The sequence below is a fragment of the Miniopterus schreibersii genome (assembly GCF_964146895.1).
Source record: "Miniopterus schreibersii genome assembly, chromosome: 21".
Lineage (NCBI taxonomy): Eukaryota > Metazoa > Chordata > Mammalia > Chiroptera > Miniopteridae > Miniopterus > Miniopterus schreibersii.
Genome location: NC_138123.1, coordinates 6,345,922 through 6,369,402, shown reverse-complemented (window position 1 = coordinate 6,369,402; position 23,481 = coordinate 6,345,922). Strand labels below are relative to the sequence as shown.

The window sequence follows — 23,481 nt, the reverse complement described above, 5'->3', positions numbered from 1 at the left end:
TAGTGGACATTTTAGGATGTGCTATGCAAAAGTCGCCTTCGTAATCACTGTGCCTGTGACACAGAGGGGGCTCCGTACTGAATAGTGTGGAATCTACCTATTTTTGTTGACTAAAACCTGGGGAGCGTTGTCGGCTTCACACCAAGTGCCTAGATATGGATGTTTTGAAGCGATCTTTCAAAGGACCTACAACGTGCTTCATTTCTTATGAGCACCTCTCTTTTCGTTTCTTAAAAACCTCAAATGTAGTTTGTCCAGGATTGTTCCTAAGGGTGTGATGCAGTTAGCAGACTGTAGCATCTCCCTGACCTTTCTGGGCTCAGGGCTCAGTGGTCGGATCTCTTTTTTTATCTACTGCCTCGATGGCCTTATTTATAGCTTTAAATACCATCTACATACACATTCGTATAGGACATTTTTATCTCCAGGGCAGACTTTCCGGCTGCATCTCAGATTCACAGATTCCACCCTCTGCTCAGCGCCTCTTCTTGGGTGTCTAACAGACAATGTCAGTCCTACCAGGTCTAAGTCTCTGCTGAATTCTCAGGGCCCTTTTCCTGCCTCTTCCCTCCGGAGTGGGAGGGCTTTTCCCCATGTGCTCCTAGCTCCTATCTCCCCCTCCTACAATGCCTGGCACATTGCTGGAACTCGGTATTTGTTTAATAAATGAATCATACATTGAGTTCACTTTAATGGGTGGGGGAAGGTACTATATAATCGATTAGAAAAATAAGGAGAGAACAGGCTTGTAGTTTTATTTCCTGATGTTAAAACGGCCACCTTTGAATATACTTCATTCCTCTTACACACTAATCATTTCATTTTAATTAACTCCTTCACTGAAACACGGCATTGTGATCTGTACCCACAAAGTAACACACTAGTTCTAGATCCTGGCATTTAACTTCAGGAAGGTTGTACCTGCGATTTCAGAGAGTTCTTTCAGTTTCCATGAATCAAAAAATGGTTCAAATGCACCAGGTTAAAATGCAGCGAAGAGCTGACCTAAGAGTTCACCTGGGCCTCTGCTGGCGGGTCCTCCCAGCTTCCACCCTCTCGCTCCCCCCCGGGGGTCTAAGCCTCCGGCCTCCGGGGAGAGCAGTGATGGGACATCTGAAGATGGGCCACCTGAAGCCCCACCGTGCAGTATCCACTAACATTGCCACTGCAGTTTACTTTTAGGCACATATTAAAAGATAAGGAGTATTTTCTTAAAGCATGGTTAGTCTGGAGAGTAAGGAAATCTCTCCGAATATGGTTTTATTTCTGAGTATGTTTATGTAACACTGAGAATGCCACCTCGTTTCCAAAGTACAAAGTTTTCTCCCGAGTGCTATACAGTGATAAGCTCTCTGGGAGTTCACCGCAGCCCACAGCACTGATCACAGTGGGTAAATACTAGAGTAAGGTATGCACAGGCCAATCGAAATCCTATTTTGAGATCAGGAGATGATAAAAACCAATAAACAGAAACCAAATAGGTCAGGGCGTGTTGAACAGTTAATGAACTCACGTAGCATAAAACAACTGAAACACACGGACCGGTCACCTTTCAATGTTGCTGAGAAAAATTATGATTTCACGTTGTATTACCTCTGTTACTGGCTTAATAAATGTAAAAATACTTATAGAAAAGCAAATAAAAATCCCAATGAAGCTGTAAAATTACTTTTATTTTCATAAATAAAAAGATAATTCGTTATACAAATGCTTTTAGTAGAATGTTAGCTGTCACCATGTTTTCATTGAAGTATGAAATGTACACAATAGTTAATGCAAGCAGTTACCTCTCTCTAGGCTTTCATGCAACTTCTTTACATCTCAACTCCCCCAAATTTCCAACACTACTTCAAAGAACATGAGAAATGGGATATTTTAGTCACAAGCATCACCTTTGCTGAGTCAACAGAATATTTATCTGCTTATGTAGAAGTTGCCAATTAGGGACTAAAATGCCAGTATTCACTGCATTTTACAGAAGCACCAAGCATATTACATTTTCATTCCATATGTGGTTGTCTGACCCGCAACTATGTCAATGTGAGAATTTAGCCACTCGGTTAATAAGCCCTAGTACCCACGATAAACAGATCCTACAGGCTGCGAGCAATAAGCTGTCATCAGTACTGTTAAAATTTTGCCAGTTAATGGCATTCAGCAAACAGACGAGTGATTTTGTAATCAAAATGCAGCGAAAGTTAATTATTTTTCCTATAGACAGCAAAATAAAATTAAATGTCTGTTCAGTTATTACTCCATTTATTCTGGAAACTGCTTCAGTCAATCTTTTATAGCAAGGAGCATTTCCATATATTATTTTCGGTAGCATTTCCACATATTTTTACAAAACACTGATTCTATGCAGCTTTTTTCAAGAGTGTAAATGATGCTTTAAGTAATCATTTATTTGAACATGATGTTGATCCAGACAGGCGTAATCTATTTATTCTTCATAATGAAATGTTTACTCCTATTTCAACAGTCTAAGCATATTTTTCAGAGCTGCTGCATGGATTCAAGGGTTTATCTGTGTAAGTGCTCAGTGCAGAGCCCGGCTTGTAGTAAGCTCTCAAGATGCACTGCTCTTATTATTTTATTAAGTGAACCAGTCCATTTATAACAGGAAAGTTAGCTGAACACCCCCAGATAATCATCAAAAGATAAACCTACAGGTGTGACTCTAGTTAACGTATATGCATCCCCTATGTCCCAAGCCTGTGCCTACAGGAAACTAGCTGTTTCAAATATTACAAGCTATTTTTAAGATCATACTGTGTCTGTCTGCTCTACTGAGTTTCTGCTCTGGTCTTTGGCCTAAAGCAATATGGTTCTGACAGAACATGTGTATTAGAAAACCATATAAAAACAAGGTACACGGAAATCGAGTAACAAAGCATTTTACTCTAACTTCCCTAACAAAGAAGTGGAGTTACAGTGTAATTCAGGACAACCCATCTCCTTCAGGCTTCAAGATATTCTTGACATCATGCAACAGCCGACATCTTCAAAAACCTTCTCATTCTGTCTCCCCTCGCACAGAAACATTACTCGCTGTAACATTACTACCCAGAGCTCGGGGAAAAAAAAAAACTAAAAACTAAACCTCAGAAACACTCTTAAGAGGCAGAATGAAGTCTTTCCCATGTTGTCCTGGTTAAAAAGGAGTGTGGAACAAAGCATGGAACCTGTCCAGTATATTAAAAATCTACAGCAGCTAAATGAAGGCAGATTCCCTCTGAATGTACAAGTTATTCTACAGGCTTCAGAGAAATTGTTTCAAGAATGTGGGCGGAAGGCCCAGGGTCTTCTCATCCACCAGCAGAGCAGCTCCGAGCGCACACTGTGTCGGTGTTTTAGGAGACAGAGCACCCAGTGTCCTTCTGAGGTTTGAGGTCTGGTTCCTTCACAGGCTTCACGTCTTCTGGTTTGAGTTTGGTCTGGGGAGAAAGAATATAATGATGTAAGAACTTAGGCCAAGATTCAGAAAACAAACATTAGACTTTTTTCATTCTTAAAAGAAGACTATTAAAAGATGACTTAAAGATGCTGCATTAAATTCTACAATACTGAGCTGAACAAAGCTGTTCTGAAAGCTACACATCAATTCGATTTAAGACATTATGGGAAAGCGACACTGGTGAGGATGGAAACCTAGGGGGAGGCAGAAATCAGGCCCGTGCTCCTCTCACTATGGCTGAGGAAGGAGAGACCGAGGATGTACATGCACAAGGAGCCTTTAAGCTTGGAAATCTCTCATAAGAGTAACAGGCTGCCTCGTAGGGCATTATTCTGGAGGCTGACCAGGATACAAAGATGGCTATTTTAAGGAATCATGGTTTTAGCATGGGTAGGGAATTATATAAAAACCACCCAGTTTCAAGGGTGGATTAATTCCCACTCCCTTTTTTTCAGAGCCCTCGCTCTTTTGAAAGTCAAACCTCAATACTTCCACTTAACCTACCCTTTCATTGAATACAGCAAGGACTTAGAAATGAACACAAGCAGTCTTATTTTACCGCGGATGACTCCACGGAATGTTGAAATTAGGTCAAAGTTTTCGTTACCCAGCACTAGGCTAAATTAAAAAACAGAGAGCATCGCTATAGCAACAGAGACATGGATGAGCCACCTTCCTTACACCTGCTCTCACACTCTTCTCAGAGGAGGCTCTGACAAACTGGAAAAGAGGCAAGACACTGTGTTGAACACAGGTCAATTAGGGAGAAAATCAGGAGACAGTGAAGGCCTAGAGGTCTGATCTCTGAGAGTTCTACAGCACATCTCGCCAAGCACCGCAGTAAGCTAATTTAACATTTGGACAAACATATATATCTACTTATACAGAGAACAGTATCAAAATGCTGTAACTCTGAATTCTTTCTAAACGTTTGTGAAGGAATGAAAACGCCATCTCGTACGCTGTCCTCCTTGGGTCTTTTGGTGAGGTCAAAGGCAGCCAGCGTGTCTGGGGTCCAGTGCGCACTTGTGGGAGGAAATTCGAAAGGTACAGGCTCCACGAGGCCATAATTTGCTTTGAGTTCCAGTTGTGGAGCTTCTGTTGGAATTTTTTGAAAGTAGCTGCAAAAAGCCATTTAAAGAACAATTCATTAATTCATTCATTAGCTATTTGAGCACCTATTATGTTCAAGACCCTGTGCAACCTGCTTCATGTAGCTTACAGAGGAGTAGATGACAGTCCAGAAAACTTGCCAACTACAGCGCAGTGTGACCGAAGCGATGAAGATGTAGAGGAACCATGAGAACACAAGAGAGGGGCAGTTAACCCAGGTCTGGGGTTCGGGGATGCTTTCCACAGCCAGTGCGGAAGTTAAACTAGGTATGTTCTAGGGAGTGGGAGCACTCAGCAGGACCAGATGCAGACTATCAGGAGAAGAATGGCAGAGATCAAAGCAGGGACACACTGGGGCTAATGTGGCAGCCCGCTGTTGAAAAGCTGTTGTTTTCATAATATATTTGCTATTGGATATTTACAGAACCTATGTGAAAGAAATGGTGAAACGAGACTGAGGGTCGAAAAGAGAGCTCTCAGTACCTGAAGAGCCCCACTATCCCGCGTGGGAGGCACCACAATCAGGGCTGTGGGCTTATCCTCTTTGCACTTCTCTCTCTGGTTTTTCCACATTCAGCACAGTCTTCTCCTAGTTCCGATGATCTCATCATTTTTAAATGGGAACTTTAAAAATCTTCAAAAAAACTATCTACCAACTGACACAAGGGGTGATCTACAATTTGATCAATGCTGATTAATAACAAAACTGACAGAAAATTAATTTCCCTGCTTTACAGGCGGCTGAAACCAGAGTGAGATGAATATGCAAAGGGAGTTGAGAAAATATATGTGTGCGTGTGTGTGTATATGCACACATATATATACACACACATATATAAGTAGAACATATGGAGAAAGAATGGCAGGGAAACAGAAAATCTGGACAGTATAAGGGAGCTATATGTTAACAATTAATGTTTAAATTTTAAAATCTGCTTTTATGTATCATCAGAGCCAAAAAAGCATGAAGTCCAACCCAAGTGAACTTTACTACCAATTTAAAGAGAAGATGAATGCTCACCTTAATGGCAATCTGACATGAAATCTTTGGAAACAGATCAATGCACACAGCCCACCCTCTCACCCGTGCACCCCCAACCGTGGATCGAAGTTACAGGTATTTGCCAAAAGAAACCTGCGTGTAAGTGGAACCAAGCAGTTCGCACCAGTGTGTTTCAAGAGTCTACTGTACACTATTATTGCGATTACCAAGGTACTGCTAAGCTGTACTCACATGAACCCGTTCTCTCTCTGACATTTTTCCAGGGTGTTCTTCACGAGGTTTCCAAGCTTCCTGAAGAACAGGTGTCCTGAGGGCTTGACAGTTGGTCCAGGTCCTTGGGTCTCCCCATATTCTTTGCATAGAGCTTCTGCCTTTGCGTACACTGCGTGCGAAAGGGACAGAAAGTCATTTGGCTGTAACTCGTTATGGATCGTTTATACTAACAAGCCTGTGAATCCGAGGTGGCAGGGAATTTTCCTGCTCTTCCCCTAGTGTGACAGCAACACCAGCCACAGTGCGAGGGGAGGGGGGGTCCTCTCTAGATACAGAGTCTAGGTTTCTAAGGCATTTTTTCTTTTCCCTAATTCCCATCTCCTTTCATGACCTCAGCCAAAATCTCTTTCAACTGCCTCTCCCCTTTATGATAAAACATTTGTTTTTAAGGAGGGAGTTAATGTTCTGGCAGGAATACTTACATTTTTCTGCTTCTTGGAGAGACCTGATTGCTTCACCACATTTATCACTGGCCAACAAAGTCTGACCGTGGTAACAGTAAGCCTGACAAAAGACACACATTTTTATTCATTCTCTCCACAAAGATGCTTTCTACTACCTTTGTTTTAACTGTGCATCAGATAAGTCATTGCCTTTGTCCACTGTTTGAAGTACCAATGCAAACCCTTACACTTATTTAATTGAATAAGCTCCCCCCCCCATCTCTGTTAGTATCAAAAGTGGAAATTATGTCAAACCTTTGAACCAAAGTAGTCTTTTTAACCATGGGCCGAGAGCAAAAAACATCTGCTGAGACCTGTTTCTAAAACTAGGCATTGTGGGTAAAGGAGGGAAACCACTGTGCTGAGGGAGAGGGAGAGGGGACTGAGGTTAATTTCAGAGAGGAAGAGAGAGAAACACTGATCTGCTGCCTCCCGTACGTGCCCAGATCGGGGACAGAACCCGCAACATTTCCACATACAGATGATGCTCCAACCCACCAAGCCACAACGGCCAGGGCAGTGCTCGGTGGGTGCAGAGGCAAAAAGGCACTTCCAAAAAAGGGCTTATTAATGGTTCTTCACCAGCACAGGTGACACAGTGCATGGCACGATTTAAGATCAGAATTAGTAACACTCTCTGCAGGACGAAATGGGAGGATTCTCAGGCTCAGAAGGTGCCAGCTAAACTGGGTTTAAGTGGAACGTAACTCCATCGCTAGGATCAGGTTCCAAGTCCTCTGTCATCTCTTCCTACCCACTTTGGTTCACAGTGGTGGCTGTGCGGACGGCCGGTGAGCATCCACTGAGAACTGTCCACTACTTGTAAAACGCTAATTAAGGGTCTGGAGAGATGACACACCTGCCACTCAGGCTGGAAAGACCGTAATTTACACTGTTTTTGGGTTATAAATACTTACATAAGCCGTGTAGAAGCACATTTTCAAAAGAAGGTATTTTCTCCATTTAGCAGAGTACGCAGGCTCCAAACTGGATAAAGTATGATCTAAGGTTACATTTTAAAAAGCAAAATATCATTTCACCCTGATTCACTAGAAGACTTTCAGTTCACATGTTCAGATGCTAAAAGCAGAATGCCATTCAAGTCTCAAACTCAGGTATTTACACATTTTTTAAATACCTCGATTTATTTAAAGTGATTTATTTTTCTAATAACTAGGTTTTAACTACATAATAAGACTGGGTATTTGATGGTTAGTATACTATTATATTACCTATTTTTTAAAAGAATTTATATAACAATGCAAAGAGCAGTCTGGTAACCCAAGTTGCGAAGGCCACTAACTCCCCTTCACTGCCCCATCACCGAATCTCACATGCAACACACACACACACGTCCTGCCATGCATCTCTCAAGTCTGTTTCTTCCTCTCCATTTCCCACTTTGCCGTCTTTGTCAAAGCTTTCATCACTTTCTCCTTACACTAAACCACTTCTTCCTAAGTGCTAAGTAGAGTCAGCCCACCATTCCTTCACCTACCACGCCCATTTCTCATCTTACAACCATAGGGACCTTTTTAAAACTCAAATCCAATCAAGTCAGATTTACTTGGTATCTTTTAATGGGTCCCAAGCATCTACTGAGTAACGGCCAAACTTCTCAGATGGGCTTGCAAACCAATTCACGATCTCACACATGCGTTACTTCCCTAACCTTTCCTGTCACTCACCCGTTTTAGCCAAGAGCACCTGTCCAAAGGTCCCATAAAGAGCTAAGTTCCTTCTTATCTCTACATACTACAGAATGTTCTCTTCTTATACACTAAAGCTTCCTAGCAAACTTAGAACTTCTGTTTATATTTCAAAATAAGGCTGAAACCCCGTTCCTGTCAGAAGCCTGCTCTAGCATGCCCAGATCCTTTAGGTGTTTATTTCACTTCTGCAACATCTTATTTTGTGCCATAATGTATTTGTCTCCTTCCCTAGACTGTGAACCTGTTCCACTGACCTTTGTATACTCAGCAACTGAAATAGTAGCCATCCCATAAACAGAAACATGTATGTGTTTCCTAAGTGAATGAAAAGAAAAACAGGCTAACCTGAAGACCAGAGCTCTAGTCCTAACTTCCCACCTGCTAGCAGTTAAACTATCGATCAGTTATGCTAATCTCTGGATTTCAGTTTCTTGTCTAAGGATAGTAGTAACTATAAGGTTGTTATAAAGACCAACAAATTTTCAAAAGCAAAACAGCTATATAATTATTAGACATACCTGGTTAAAAAAAAATAGTATCGTCGTTTCCATTAGAAGCTATATAGCAATATTAACTGTGAACAACTCTAATTCTTTTATTTTCTTTTAAACAAAATTCATAAAAATAATGCAGATACTATTCCAGTTTTGCAAATAGTGAAAAATCTGAGAATCTTTTTGACTTGCCTGTTCCCTATTTAGCCCAGAGGTTAATCTGAAAATCTAAAGACTAAAAACATAACAATGGAATTATAAACATACCTGCTTTCTGATAGAAATTGGCTGTTTCATAGGCCAGTGCAGCTATCAGTCCAGGAGCATGCTTTAGCTCGATTGCTCGAGCAATTGTTACTGAGGCGAAAACACAATAAAATGAATCTAAGTTCAATTACAATAGCAAAAGACAGCAGAGAGTCTATTTGGGGTTTTAATAGTTAAAAGTTTTAACATGAAAAGCTATAGAAAATTCAAACACAAACTGAGCTTGTTGGTTCTGATATAATTTCTTTATATAAATCACTAGCCAATTACCAGCTAATCACAGAAAATCACTAGTGTAAAATAGCACAATGTAAGAGGAAACAAATACTTTCAGCACACTGGAATCTGAAATAAAGCAAAACAAAAGCCTACAAACTTTATTGTTTTCACCTAAGCCTTCATTTATTTCCTGCATTAAAAGGGGAAGATTTTAAAGCAAGCCAAGTAGTGGAGGGAGGAAAGGGCTGAGCAAGGTCAAGCGGGACGAGATGAGTTACAGATTTAATTTTATGCTGTGAAAAACAGCATGAAATCTAATCCTCTTAAAGAGAGCCATGAAATGGCGAAGCCTTTTCCTGCTAACTAAAAATGAAGGCAAATGCTAAAGGGAAAATTATTCAAAACCTGAAACTCCATTCCAGCTAATTCTGATTTTTAAAAAAAGAGTGTTTCTTTGGCCCTGGCCGGGTAGCTCAGTTGGTTGAAGCACCATCCCCATGTGCTAAGGCTGAAGGTTCGATCCCCGGTCAGGGCACATACAGGCAAACAATGAATATATAAGTAAGTGGAACGAGTCAATGTTTCTCTCTCTCTACAATCAATCAATAAAATAAAAAAATTTTTAAATGCCAATACAGACTTTCTTCAAAAAGAAAATCTTACAATATTAGGATACCTTCTTGAGCTTCAGCCTGACACTGGATAATATAAGCTTCTATGAGCCGTGCTTCCAAATCTCTCCCCTTCTCTGCAGGTGTGATAAGCCTTGGGATGTGACTTTCCTGAAAGAGAAAGAAGAAAATAAAAAGCCAAATTTATTTTAACCCAGTTGTGAAAGATGAAGCCAATGGAAGCCGAGACATTCCTTTTAGGGATTTATCAGAAACTTAGGGCACTAACACAAAAATGTGGGGGGAAAGAGCAATACTAAGCTTACAGAGAATAAAAGCTCCTAAAACTTGTAAAGCTTTTATAAGCTTTTGTAATAATAAGAAATTCAAGAGCAAAATGTGGGTCATGATAGATTAGCCAACAGCGAGTCATGTTTCCACCTTAGAAAGTGTTCAACTGAACAGTAACCAAGTTCCCTTTGGCAGGGCAGCCATCGTGTTCATTCACATTAGTAACTAGATATAAAGGCAACTACAATTCTATAGCTACCTCAGGACCACAGCTTTTTAACCACTGTAAAATCATCTTATTTTATCACAAGAAAACCCAACACTGGTCTCCAGGAAATAGTGACTTAGTTAGAAGGAAGTGGGAGTAATTCTGATTGGACATATATTAATCTTTCCCCTAACTCCCATCCTATCTTCAAGCAACTTAGCATAATTAGTGTGTATTGATCGCCCTCCAGTGTCCTCACTGAGATACAGAGAAAACACTCGGCAGCTCAGTGCAGAACCACGACTGCTCCTGGCCGCTGCTGCAGACAGAGGAGAAGTGCTAAGAACCGGCGTCATGGTGCTTTGGTTTCTGCCTTTTCAGAAGAGACAGAAAAATAAGCAGTGACTTATAACGTGAATTTTCTCACTGTAAAATTCACTGGGGATTGTCTAAAACGGCAACAGTACTATTCCATAGCTGGCTGCACTTGTCGACAAGGCACTCAGCGTAAGGACACCAGCACACACAGTAGCACTTTTTACATAAATGAATAATGCTCTCCTCGCCCCCACCCCCCAGGTAAATGAAAATTATTCCAGAAGGAAAGCGAGAAAGAGATTTGATTACTTTACCTTTAAATGTTTAAAAATCCCGGCTGCAACCTTCAGGCTTCGATGGACCTCTTTCGCTTCTTCTTCTGTTACGCTGGAAGACGGCAGCCACGTTACTCAGGGGTCAATCCGTTGCTGGCATTAAAACCAACAACTAGCAGTTTATTACAAAACCGAGTGAGTCCTTCGTGTGTGTGACTCACCACCAGTTCTCTTCCCGTCAGAAACTCTAATTTGACATTTAACACACGCACGTGGGAAATACCCAGAGAAGAAACTACACGTGACAACAGAGACCCTGTCTAAAGGCTTTTCCTTCTAGATAATGTTCTGTGATAAACCGGCACCGAACACTGCACTCACTGCACACACACTCTGAAAGCACGTAAATACCCAGTCTCACTATTCTGCTCATGTCAATCACTTAAATTACCTTAGCGGTAATTTTACATCAGCCCACACAATTCAACTTCTATTTTTTATTACACTTCTTGGTGTGACACTGGTTAACAAAATTATGTTCCAGGTGTCCAATTCTTCAACACATCGTCTGTGTGCTGTATTGTGTTCTCCGCCCCAAGCCACGTCCTCTCGCAGAACCATCCTTCTCAATGCCGCACGTTATTCCCATGCTCAGAGGCACCGGAACTGCCAGTGGGTTTCATATTGTCAATATCTACTTTCACTATTGTAAGAACTGTATCTCATTTTACTTCACAATTCTGTGATCTTTCCATTTGATCACTTGATTGACTGGTCTTTCCCTGGTTGATTTGTAAAAATAATTTCTAATATGCATTGCACTTTTTTGACCCATCTGTCATTTTTAAAATTCTGTTTATGGTACATTTACATAGTCAAATATTCAACGTTTTCCTTTTCTTGGGTTAGGGTTTATTTAGAAAGACCTTCCCCATGACAAGATTATTAATTTGTTTTCCTTTTGACACTGAGCTCCATAATTCTGATTATAATACACTAACATTATGAGGCAACCTTTCACTATCAGAGTGGTACTTTTTATCAATAGCCTAGACTTTTTAATAACAAAGCTCCACATACTGGAAAAATAACACATATGCATATAAACCATTCCCTTTTAACTTACTTTTCTTTTCCGGCCAGTCTTGAGGCGTACTTGGTGTACCATAAAGCTACATTAAATCCCATGGAAATTAATTCAAAAACAGCATCCTGCTGGGCACTAGAATCATAAACATGACTGTTAAGTTCTGTCCATTAAGACATTTCTACATGAGGCCTACTGTACATCCAACTCAAAATTATAGAGAACTATGTTTTACCTGAAAAATGAAGAAAGAGTCCTTGTGTTTAACATAGATGGGGATATAAGGCACGTGATTAACAATGAATAAAATGTATGTCCTTCCTAATAGTAAGCATGAGACTAGTAGTTGTTGCCAGAGGTTACCGTACACAGAGTAGCTTTAAAAACACAGATTTCTGGGACTTAACCCCAGAGAGGCAGGAAGGCTGGCAGCAGCCCAAGATCTGCATTTTTAACAAGTACCCAGTCGATTCTGGAGCCAATGGTTCTTACACCACATTTTAAGCAAATGGAATTCAGAGGAGAGATCGTTTCAGGCTAGAATAACTAAAGGAGGCTTAATGGTGTTTACAGAATCTGAACTGTGCCCTGAAAGATGGCTGGAAGGGAAGCAGAGGGCATCCCGGGTGAGGGAACAAAGCTGCTAAAGCACAAGAAGGTATGAAGGTTTTTCTGACAGTAGAGACCCAACTAGCTTGACTGGAGTAGGTGGTTCACAGAAAGAAATCGAGGAACAGAGGCAAAAAGCCAGGCTGAAAAGAAACTGAAGAAGATGCTGAGCTAAGCCAATCAGCAAACTACAAAGAAACGGTCTTAAAATCAAGTATATTTTACATCTTGTTTCATTCAGATTCTATTACTAAATATGACACAAAGATGGCAAAAGCTTACTAAGCAAGTAAGATAATACTAATTTTTAATCACTAGACATCTGCTAAGACCCTGAAAATTCCTTATACATTATCTCATTTATCTCAAATGAGGAAGGAAACAGAATACCCTTATTTTACACACACAATATTAAGATAAAGAAAAATTACCCAAAGGGAAGAAAGTAGAATCATGATTCTACTTTGTTGTCTACGCCTTAAAAGGAATGGAGACATGGAAAGTTTTTTAGATTAAAAACGAACAAACAAAAAGGTTTGTTATAAAACATATGGTAATTCAAAAATAGCATGAACTACTGTTTAATATGTTACAAGATACAAAAATACGACAGTTACGAACAAACTACCCTGCTGAAATAAATGTAATGTAGTTTAGTAGCTTATTCTTTTCAGCATTGAGATCTTTTGAATGAATTGCATCTAGTAGGCATCTCTAATTTATAACTTTACTTTTAAATAAGATAGTTTTGCTCACTTATAGTCTCATGAATAACTCCCCTTTCCCCCTTTATTTCAATCTGCCTCACTCCCAAACATTCCACTTTTAATGTACCACATCTAGGTAGCAGAAAGAAAAGGAGGGGGAAAACCAAATTCTGCTCTGCGTGAATGGAGGCAAAGCCCGAAAGCCAGCTCTGGGTTCCAAATTCCCAAACCACTCTGTGTGTTATTAAAAGTTAAGGCTGTTCGAGTCTAGTTAACACGTGTACTGATTTTCCAAAAAACAGATTTGGTCCAGGAGAAACATGATATTTTTACTTAATAGACTATATTAGGAGCTTAGGTGAAATTTTAAAAACTAATTTCCTGATAAGAGAAAATGCTTAATCAGATCTATATTTTATGTCTTCAAATACCAGGGCTATGAGTTAACCACTGGCTACACAGTTACAAAAAATGGTTTTGATTTAGTGCTGTTAGCAGCTGCTCACCTTGGAACCTGTCCTTGTAATGTATCGGTCCACTTGAAATTTTGAATATAGCGTAACTTACTTTCTTGGCTCGATTCATCCAATGAATTTATGAAACCTATAAAAAGGTACAAACCGTTTCAGTTTTAGAAACAGTATCTAGTATTCTATTTGGAAAGTTTTCCAGATAATGACTTTTGCAGGTACCTGAATGAAACTCCTAACTCCTCTCCCTCTCTCACACCTCTTCCTAAAGTAACATAATCTGAAACATGTACACATTTAATGTATAAGACGTTAAAAGACCACATACCACCCTTATGTTCTCACGTTTCTGAACCTCAGGCACGCCAAAGAACATAGCCCAAAAGACTATATTCGGATTTGAAAAGTTTCAGAATTAAATGTGAACTTCTGCACAGTCATCTTTTAAAAACTCCAAAGTTTGTATAAATAACTAACCTTGTAACAGTGAAAAATATGAATCTGCAGCGCCCTTCATCATTTCTGGGTTGCAGCTCAAATCCGTAAACAATTCAAGCAGCCGTGCCCTGGATGACCTCAGGTCGCTCATAGGAAACAAAGACAGTCAAGTTAGTAAGCCGCATGCCAACGAATCTTGAGTGGTCTAGATGGAGTATTTATTCATTGGTACTAGCTCCAAGGAGGCTTATTCCAACAAATATAGATGAACACTTACGAACAGCTAACTAAAAATGGGCTGGGCTACCTCGGGAATTTGTCATTGTTAAGCTATTTAACTAGAAGCTGGGAAAAGTAATTCCTGGACTAGGAGGGCTAAGTAGGCGCTCAATTATCTGCAGCCCAACTTGTATAACGTTACAGTCATCTTAAACGATAGAATTTGAGGAAAATGTACCTTAAAAATATCTAATTTAGGCTACTCATTCTATTGATGGATAATTTGACCCAAAGAGGTTAAGAGACTTGCCCAATACTACAGATAAAATAGTTAATCTGGGACCAACCAGTAAAAGTCTAAGATCAGACTTGGCAAACTACAACGTATAACTTGTCTTTGTATGGCCCACAGTTTATTTTTGTAAAAATGAACAAAAGAGAATATGTACCAATGACTGTATGTAGCCCACAAAGCCTAAAATATTTATTTACCCTCAACCTCTGGTCTAGATTAATAAGCCAGTTTTCCTACTTTTTGGCTCCAATTAACTCTTAATGTCATTTATAAGTCTGTAAAAGTCTAAGTTAGGGACAGTGTGTTACACACTTCTGGACTGCCCATGGGACCTAAATAAGTACCTGGTATCCAAAGGTGGCTCAATCAATACTTGTTGAGATTGACTACAACTTACCTGCAAATTTTTGAAGCAGCAGGACTAGTGACTACGCCATAGTAGTTAAAAGAAACGGGAGCTGTGGCTTTTAATGGGTTCCTATGAAACCAATGTGTCATTTTCTCGAGATGTTGCCTATAAACAAAAAAAGGCATAAAAGTTAAACAACGTAAATAGTATAAAAATAATTATTTTCAAAATAAAATATACACATTTTTATATAAAATATATGTAAAACATACATATATAAACAAAATGCTTCATTGCTATAAGTCAATCTTGTTTTGTCTATAGTAGTCTATGTTTAGATCAGGCCTATTAAATAATACCACCTGGACATCTGCCCACATTACTGCAATGTTAAATACACTGAAGCAGTAACACTTAAACTTCAATGTACATAAAATCATCTAAGCCCAGCTGGCATGGCTCAGCAGTTGAGCATCGACCTATGATCCAGGAGATCCCGGTTCGATTCTGGGTCAGGGCACATGTCCAGGTTGCAGGTTCAATCCCCCAATAGGGGGCGTGCAGGAGGCAGCTGAGCAATGATCCTGTCTCATCTTTGATGTTTCTGTCTCTCTCTTTCCCTCTCCCTCTCTCTCTCTGAAATCAATATATATTAAAAATAAATAATAATATAAATAATAATATAAATAAATAAATATCAGTAGAGGGTGGCAGGGTCTTGTTAAAATGCAGGTTCTAATTCAACAGTCTGGGGTAGGACCTGAGATGCTGATGCTGCTGGTCCCCACACTACACTTTTGAGTAGCAAAGTCCTAGACTTTGGTTGGACAACTGTAAGTGAGAAGGCCACAGGACCAGGTGAATTGTCAAAACAGGTTCCAATGGTGCCCTTACTCACGACTGCTAAGGTTACTTAAGACAAATAGGTTTTAAATGAACTACATTTCCCACATGATACCTCTGGCATCAAATGACTGGTTATATAGCATGTGTTCTATAAATATATATACTTTCTACACAATAGCTAATAAAAATCAGTATCTTCATTATTAAAAGACAATACTTGCTCAATAACTTCTATCCTTAAAAACCAAAAAATTAAAATATCTAAGTAAGTAAACGCCAACTAAAAAAAAAAAATTAAGTTCCACACCTTTTAGGTTAAAAAAAAAAAAAATGGTGTATGTCACTTGCCTACAAGTCCTTGAGATTTTACAGGAAAGCCTAGCTGAAGACTTAAATGTGGCAGATTCCAGGAAGTGACAGACAAGAAATTCTGATAAGGTTTGATTAATCTCAAGGCATCATGTAATGTTGTGGATCAATTTTTCTTAATGGACAAAAACCCGTGGGCTACACAGGGTATAAGATACCTACTTTTAGCACCTCCCTTACCTATTTAATTATTCATTACAAAACCGGTTCTAGAGAGCGCCAGATATTTAATGAGGAGAAAATGCATTGTGTTCTCAATGAGAAACTGGGCGAATTCATTTATGACTCAAAACATTTAACAAGCCCTGTAAAAATCAGTAATCTTCTAGACATGGCCCAGGCACGCCCCCTTCGTAACCCAGGTGGAAATCGAGCCTTGCAGAGCTAATGGCACACAACCCACTCGATCTGGCGACAGCAGATTTCTCTACAAATAAGACTTTTATCTTCGTCCTGGATTCTCTGCCCTCTTGCCCTCTCTGAGGCCCAGCACCCCACTTTCCAGGAATTCGGGGGGGGCGGGGGAACAGAGGGACGCCACGCCCACCCGCAGGTGCAAGGGGACCTTCAGAGTCACGAGCAGAACAGCGGGACCCAGGCTGCCATCTATCCCGTTCCCACGGGCGGAACCGATGACTCACCGGGGTCCCGCGCTCCGGGGACCCAGCCCACCCGAGCGGTGCCCGGAGCCCGGAGCCCGGAGCCCGGAGCGCCCGCTTCCTGTTTACCTCCAGCCTCTTCCTCCCGGGCGCGGCGCGTCGCAGGCGGCGGCGGCCCCCCGCGCAGGCGCCGACCCCAGCGCGCCCCTCTTTCCCAGCAGACATTTTTGTGGAAAACCGATAGGGCCCACGATCGCTAAACCAACCCCGGTTTCGCTAGAAGCGCCCCCCAATGCCAGCCGAGACGCGGGGCAAGGCGATCCCGCGCACCTGACGGTTAACACTGTTGACTCGCGGGGCCCAAGTGGATTGTCTCCTTTCCTTTGGTTTCAAGGTATTGAAAGGAGACTCTGGGGACCCCTATCCGGGAAGTCTAGGAGACTGTAAAAGGGGGGCGACCCCATTGTTTGGGACTCCGGGGAAGCGACAAGGGCAGGGGGGTTACTGGCAAGCGCCCGTCCTCTTGACACACTTACCGGGTTTCTCGGAGTCTGGACGGCAGGCCTCCGAAGGGGATAAAGGCAGAGTCCGAGCGGCCGGCGAGGAAGAGGGAGGCGGAGACCCCGCTCCCGAGCTAGAGCGACGCCAACTGGGCCTGCGCGGAGCCGGGGTCACCTGACCCGGCGGCCATGACAGCTACCGAGGCAACGGCGCCGGCCGCTGGGGGCGGGGGCTGCCGCGTCGTCGCAGCCCCTCCGGGCGCTCCGTTCCCGGGCCCTTTCCTAGCTGCTCCGCCCCGGGCTTTCCTCTGGAGCTGCAGCCTGATCTCCTGAGAGGAAGCGCAGAGGCGGCCCGGCCTCCGCAGCCGGGGAGGATGCCGCAATAGCGCCCGCGGCCGCTGGGGGAGCGGGGCGGCCTCAACCTAACGCGGGGCGGGGCCTCGGGGGCGGGGCGGCGGCGGGGCGGCCGCCTCCGAGCCGCCAAGTTTGGCTGTGGCGGCAAATGGGCTTGGGCGGCTCCTCGGCGGGTGGCGGTGGTGGCCGTAGCGGTTCCTCCTGGCCCTGTTAATGTCGGGGCCAGGCCCGGGGAGGATGGCGCCCTAGAGCCCGGCCTCACCGGGGTAGGGGCAGGGGCGGGAGGGGACGGGGTGGGGACCGGCCATGTCGGAGGTGACCCGGAGTCTGCTGCAGCGCTGGGGCGCCAGTTTTAGGAGAGGCGCCGACTTCGACTCCTGGGGCCAGCTGGTGGAGGCGATAGACGAGTATCAGATGTGAGTGAGTAACGGCCGGGGCGGCCCAGGGCGCCTCCGGGGGCCGCCTCCCCCTCGTTTCTGTCGGGATCTCTCATCCCTGCCCCTGCCGCCGAGGCTTCTCAGGGTGGGGCCCCGCGGGCACTGGGGCGCACGTCGCCTGGCCCCGGAGGCTGCCCCGGGGACCGCGAGCCGCGCGCTGGGCTCCCCCGCGCTTCTCCCCCGTCCGCCTCCCCCGGGCCGGTTCCCATTCAACAGGTTGCCCTTGTTCCCCGGGGCGCCGGCCCCATCAGGCTACCTCCTGAGTTCCCTCCACCGCCTCCCGGGTCCCCCGCTCTGCAGTCAGTTTCCTTTCCGCCTTTCCCTGGTGGCCGCCCCTCGATTCCTCTTCTAGAACCTCCCGGGAAGACTTGGGTGTCCTCCGCCCACGTTCCAGGGCTGAGTGGCTCCGTGCGCGGTGCCATCCTCCCTCCCTCCCTCCCTCCCATGTGTAGGACCGGAGGGGGGACACACTGGTGGCGATTGAGAGCTGGGGGGTGGGGGGTGCCCCCGGGAAGCAGCGAGGCCAGAGGTGCCTCGCCAGCCAGAACGAGGGTCCCCCCCCTCCCGCGCCCCTTCTCCAGCCCTCTTGCTGGTGAGCCGTGTTTTCCCAGTTCACCTCGGTTCCGTTTCGGTTTCTGGGACTGTTATTTGCTAAGCAGTGTGGGTCCCACCCACCCCCTCGCCCGGCTGCTTTGGGTGGAGTCCGCGCAGGATGTGAACAGAAGAGAGCAAAATGTGAATTAATAGACCGCGCAGGGGAGCGCCGCTCCCCCCGGCCCCTCCTCCCTTCCTGCGGGTAACGTATAGCCGCCGGCTGCGCGTGGGGACCGGCTTCTCTGATCAGCCCAAGCCCGAGCTCTTTCTCTTTCTGGTTTCCCTCCCCGAGAAAACTTCAGGGATGTTTTTTAAAATTAAAAGACAAGGTTTACAGACATATAAAACCTCGCCTTAGGTTCTTGCACATTTTCCTGGAAATAAGCGGCTGCTAAAGCGCTATTGTTTGCAAACTGTTGCCATTAATTACTACTTGGGTTTCAAGCAAGTTATTGTTTGAGGCTTCACGGAATATGAAACCATGTGTGAGTAAAACCGTTTCCCCCTCAGAGTCTTCTGGGAAGAATACGCGGTTGTTAATTGGAGGATCTAAGTTCTCTGTCCTTTCTCCACAGTAGTTACTCGTTTTTATCTGACCGTTAAGATCATTTAAATGTGTAGATGTTCTCTGCCCCATCTTCCTGACTTTGAATTGCCTGTAGTTTCAAAAGGCCCTGAAAACAACCCTGCCCTGGGCCATTTTGCCCTGTGCAACAACTACTAGCATTTGATTGGTACTTTCACTTGATGTCACTTGCTCTTGCAGCTACTGAGAATAGTACATATTCTCATTTTACAAAACGAGGAAGCAGAAGCTCAGGTTAAGCAGATTACAAAACTATACCACTGAAATCTGAGATTTTTTAAAAATTCCAAATCCTGTCTGCTCTACTCCATAGTGCTTAAGACACTTGACTTAAGATGTGTTGTGTATGTGAACTGGACAAATTCTATTTCCTTCTTTACCAGAGAACTGTCCTTTCATACTATACCAGGCTAGACAGCGAGCACCTATGCGTACTCATTCTCTGTGTTAACTAAAATTGCGTATCCTGAAATATAAAGCTGCCTCTCTCTTGAGATGTGGTGGGACTTAGCAGCTGTTGGCATTAGCAGCAGACCTCACAATGGAAAGTAAAGAATAGCATGTCCAATTGAAATTACAAAGGAAAATTGAGTATGCAAGCTGTTTAGCTAGAACCGAGTAATAGGCACATTCCAATCTATCATTGGGCCTCCATGCTAACGTTTGAACTTCATAATTCAGAGTAGTACTCCGATTTTTTAAAAACTGCCAGTGTCAGATCTGAATAGAAATATGTAATGATTGGCTTAAATTTTGTAAACATACAGGCTACGTATAAAATGAGGCTGTTTAAAACTCATATTCAGAAATAAAGGCAAATTGTTTTGTTTGAATTACCTGGGGGAGGGGGGAAGCTCCAAAAAAGATTATTTGGGGAATAGTAAGTAATGTAAAAAAGAATTGATAGGATATAGCCCCTGACCGGATATTGAGAGTAAAGGAAGAGGGGGAGTCTAGGATAACTGGCACTTCTCACAGGGTGGGCAGCGATGTATGGTCGTACCACATACAGGAGTGGATTTAGGGGAAGGAGGACTTGAGGGAAGGAGTGAGTGTGTTTAGTATCATAATGTAAGATCCTATAGCTTAAACAATTTCATCCTTGAACAACTAAGAGCTAGGAGTATAAAGACCAATAACATTTGATTTCCACTGTCAAAGCACTGACTGTCTCAGCAGAGGATTTTAGAGTTAATTAGGCATTGCTGTTACAGAAATATGAAAAGACTAAGTGCTACTGCATTGCTTGCTGCTTCCCATTCTGGTTTACGGCTTTTGCACTTTTTTCTGGAACACTTTTCGGGTCACTTGGTCACCTCCTTCAGATCTTTGTTCAGATATCTTCTCAGTGAGGCACTCTTTGGCAACCCTATTTAAAATCACAAAGCCAGCTCTACCCGCTCTACTCAGTCTTGCACAGTCTACCCCACCAATCTTGCTTAATTTTTCCCCATTGTATTTAGCACCATCTAAAATACAATATATTTTAAATATCCATTTGGTATATTGTCTCCTCACTTGAATGCAAGCTGTTTGAGGACAGGGTATCCAAGGTATACTAGTGCTAGGCTATCATTAAATAACTTTATTTAGAGATTATATAATTATTGTGTTCTCTTGAATGGATGGATTCAGTAGTATGCTGTGGGCACATTAAAGAGTTAATGCCAAAATCCTGTTGGAAGATTTAAACAACTTATGGCAAAAATAAAATTTCTATCCAAAATGAACATGGTTAGTTAAAAACAACTCCATTTAGCAGGCCATTTCTTTCAGTAACCTGGGGATACATGACCCCTAACTTTGGTAGAGTGGTATGGAGTCTGTTGCTCAGAATCAGATATTTCACAGAATCAATCCTGAGGTATTCATGTAGCATGTGGATGTTCACTAAATATTTGTTAAGTGAATGGGTGGGTTTGAACACTGAATAATACCTGCTGTTGATCACCTTTACTGTGCTTTATATATATGTGCTACTCTAAAGCGTGGTCCACAGATTAGTGCTGATCTGCAGACTGTCACTGGTCTATGACGAGATAAACAAAGGAATTGAGATTTAAGGTTTAGAAACTGTATAGCAATTTGACATCTGTATGATCATTTTTATTGTACTTATAAAAGTGTTAGTCTGGAACAGATTGGGGGAAAGAACTAGTCCTTCACTGTAGATAGTTTGAAAAGCACTCATTTCTGTCATGGGTTGCTGTCAGTTGACTATTTGTTTATGTGTCTAAAGTATACCTAAAGCTCCCCCTTGAGAATAGTCCTGTTTCATCTGTAGGAAGCATTGTAAGGGGTGTTTGTTCTCTAGAGAAGACTATCTGATAGGTTTCTCAGCTCTGCTAATAGAATGGCAACTCTTGCACCTGCTTGTCTGGTAGCCAAAGCCTGTGTATTTTCCCACTGTGGACACAATCATATCTCACTTTGTCTTCACTTGGTATAATCATGTATGGATTTAGAAAGTTATTTTTTTGGCCTAGGTTTTAAAAAAAGTTTTTAAAAACCTTATTGAGGTATAATTTATATACCATGAATTCACCCATTTTACATGTGCAATTGAATGAATTTTTAGTAAATTTACCAAGCTGGGTAACCATCACTACAATAAAAATTTTAGAACATCTCCACCACCCCAAAAAGACCCCTTGTGCCCCTCTGCAGTCACTTCATATTCCCATTCAAGCCCCAGGCCACTGCTAATCTATATTCTGTCTCTAAAGATTTGTCTTTTGGGGACATTTCATGTAAATTGAATCATATAATACGTGACCTTTGTTTATGGCTTCTTTGATTTAGCATAATGTTTTTGCTGTGCATCCATGTAGCATGTGTCACTACTTCGCTCTTCTTTATGGCCAGATAATAGCCCACTGAATGTATATACTCCTTTTCACTTACCCATTCAGTGGATGGGCATTTTGGGTGTTTTCCACGTTGGGGCTGTTATGCATAATGCTGATGCCGTAAACATTCGTGTACAGGTTTTCTGTGTGAGTATATATTTTCAGTTTCTTCGGGAATATACCTAGGATTTTGAAGGTGCTGGGTTATATGGTAACTCTGCTCAGCTTTTTAAAGAACTGCCAAACTGATTTCCACAGTGACTACCGCTTTCCATTCCTACCAGCAGTATGTGAGGGTTCCAGTTTTGCCACATCCTTGCCTACACCTGTTATTTTCCTCTCTTTTTAAAAAGTATACCCATCCTAGTGGGTGTGAATGGTATCTCATTATGGTTTTGACTTGTGTTTCCCTAATGACTAATGATAAGATATTCACGTGCTCATTGGCTATTTTTGTATCTTCTTTGGAGAAATGTCCATTCACATCCTTTGCCCATTTATCAGTTGAGTTATGTGTCTTTTTATTCTCTAGTTGGTAAGAGCCGGTCCTTTGGATTTTGCTGTCCCAGAAACTGCTTTGGATCCTTACTGTTGAGTTGTACTAGAAACACAGCTCCATCCTTGAAAACTCACCCACGGCCTAGCTGCTGGTTTTAATTTTGATCACGACTGGGCACACAATGATTTTCATGGCTGATTGGTGGAGTTTTCTTTCTTTTACATGAAAAATGTTTTCAAAAGTATAATTTGATTGAGTATTAACACTTTGGCATGGCTGTAATTTGGATGAATCTTATCGGCAACTTAATGATAGACTGATGAGTCTCTGGTTGGTACTGTTATTGGCTCACTCGAAGTGTTTAAGCAGAATCTGGACAACTGCTTATTGCTTGTTATAGAAGAGATTCATGCATACTAAAGAAAGTTGGGTTAGATGCCATTTGAGATTCTTTTCCAGCTCTAAGGTTATGTTTTTACTGTCTAGAGCTGAAATTTGTCCCAGCAAAATGGTATGAAAAGTACTTCTCATTTTTAGTCATTGTATAAAGAGTTTGATTCTAAAGATAATATAGATTCATACTTTGAAAATAGAACATAGTATTATTGTACTCACTGTTTTTTAAAAGATTGAAATTGTTTCACCTTGTTGCACTTGAGATAGTTTGCTTTCTCTCAATTCTAAAGAATTTATATTTTTCTTGTTACAGATTAGCAAGACATCTACAAAAAGAAGCCCAGGCTCAACACAATAATTCTGAATTCACAGAAGAACAAAAGGTACCATAAAATAATTGCCAGATATATCAAATTCTAAATGAAAAGTCTCTCAAGTCTCAATTCCATTAAGCAAAAACAAACAACAAAAATATGAAGAATGATACTGATTATGTTTTGCCGAACATTGTGATCATGGAGAGATACCACATGATTTGCCACTTAATGAATTTCTCACTTCATGAATTTCTTTACTTGGCCATTTAGACGTTTT

The 23,481-nt window shown here is 42.2% G+C and overlaps 2 protein-coding genes across 4 annotated transcripts in view; one reads left to right on the top strand and one right to left on the bottom strand.

Moving 5' to 3' along the window:
- Positions 1-1,652: 1,652 nt before the first annotated feature.
- Positions 1,653-17,612, bottom strand: BROX (BRO1 domain and CAAX motif containing). 3 transcript variants are annotated; one of them, XM_081124169.1, is made up of 13 exons: positions 17,209-17,612; positions 14,907-15,023; positions 14,035-14,141; positions 13,594-13,690; positions 11,811-11,906; positions 10,724-10,796; positions 9,658-9,763; positions 8,763-8,852; positions 7,207-7,292; positions 6,269-6,350; positions 5,805-5,955; positions 4,419-4,578; positions 1,653-3,437 (listed from the first exon to the last, which is right to left on the bottom strand). In XM_081124169.1, exons 2-13 carry the CDS (start codon positions 15,005-15,007, stop codon positions 3,354-3,356), a joined length of 1,233 nt encoding a protein of 410 aa, XP_080980295.1. In that variant the 5' UTR covers positions 15,008-15,023; positions 17,209-17,612; the 3' UTR covers positions 1,653-3,353. The 3 variants fall into 3 exon arrangements, with proteins under 3 accessions (XP_080980295.1, XP_080980296.1, XP_080980297.1); XM_081124170.1 differs by lacking the exon at positions 17,209-17,612 and adding an exon at positions 16,715-16,818; XM_081124171.1 differs by lacking the exon at positions 17,209-17,612 and adding an exon at positions 16,639-16,658.
- Positions 17,607-23,481, top strand: part of AIDA (axin interactor, dorsalization associated) — a 22,899-nt gene continuing 17,024 nt past the window's right edge. The window contains exons 1-2 of the mRNA XM_081124172.1: positions 17,607-17,942; positions 23,201-23,270. Coding sequence (XP_080980298.1) covers positions 17,833-17,942; positions 23,201-23,270 — 180 coding nt within the window. The 5' untranslated portion in view covers positions 17,607-17,832. The remainder of the gene's footprint in view (positions 17,943-23,200; positions 23,271-23,481) is intronic.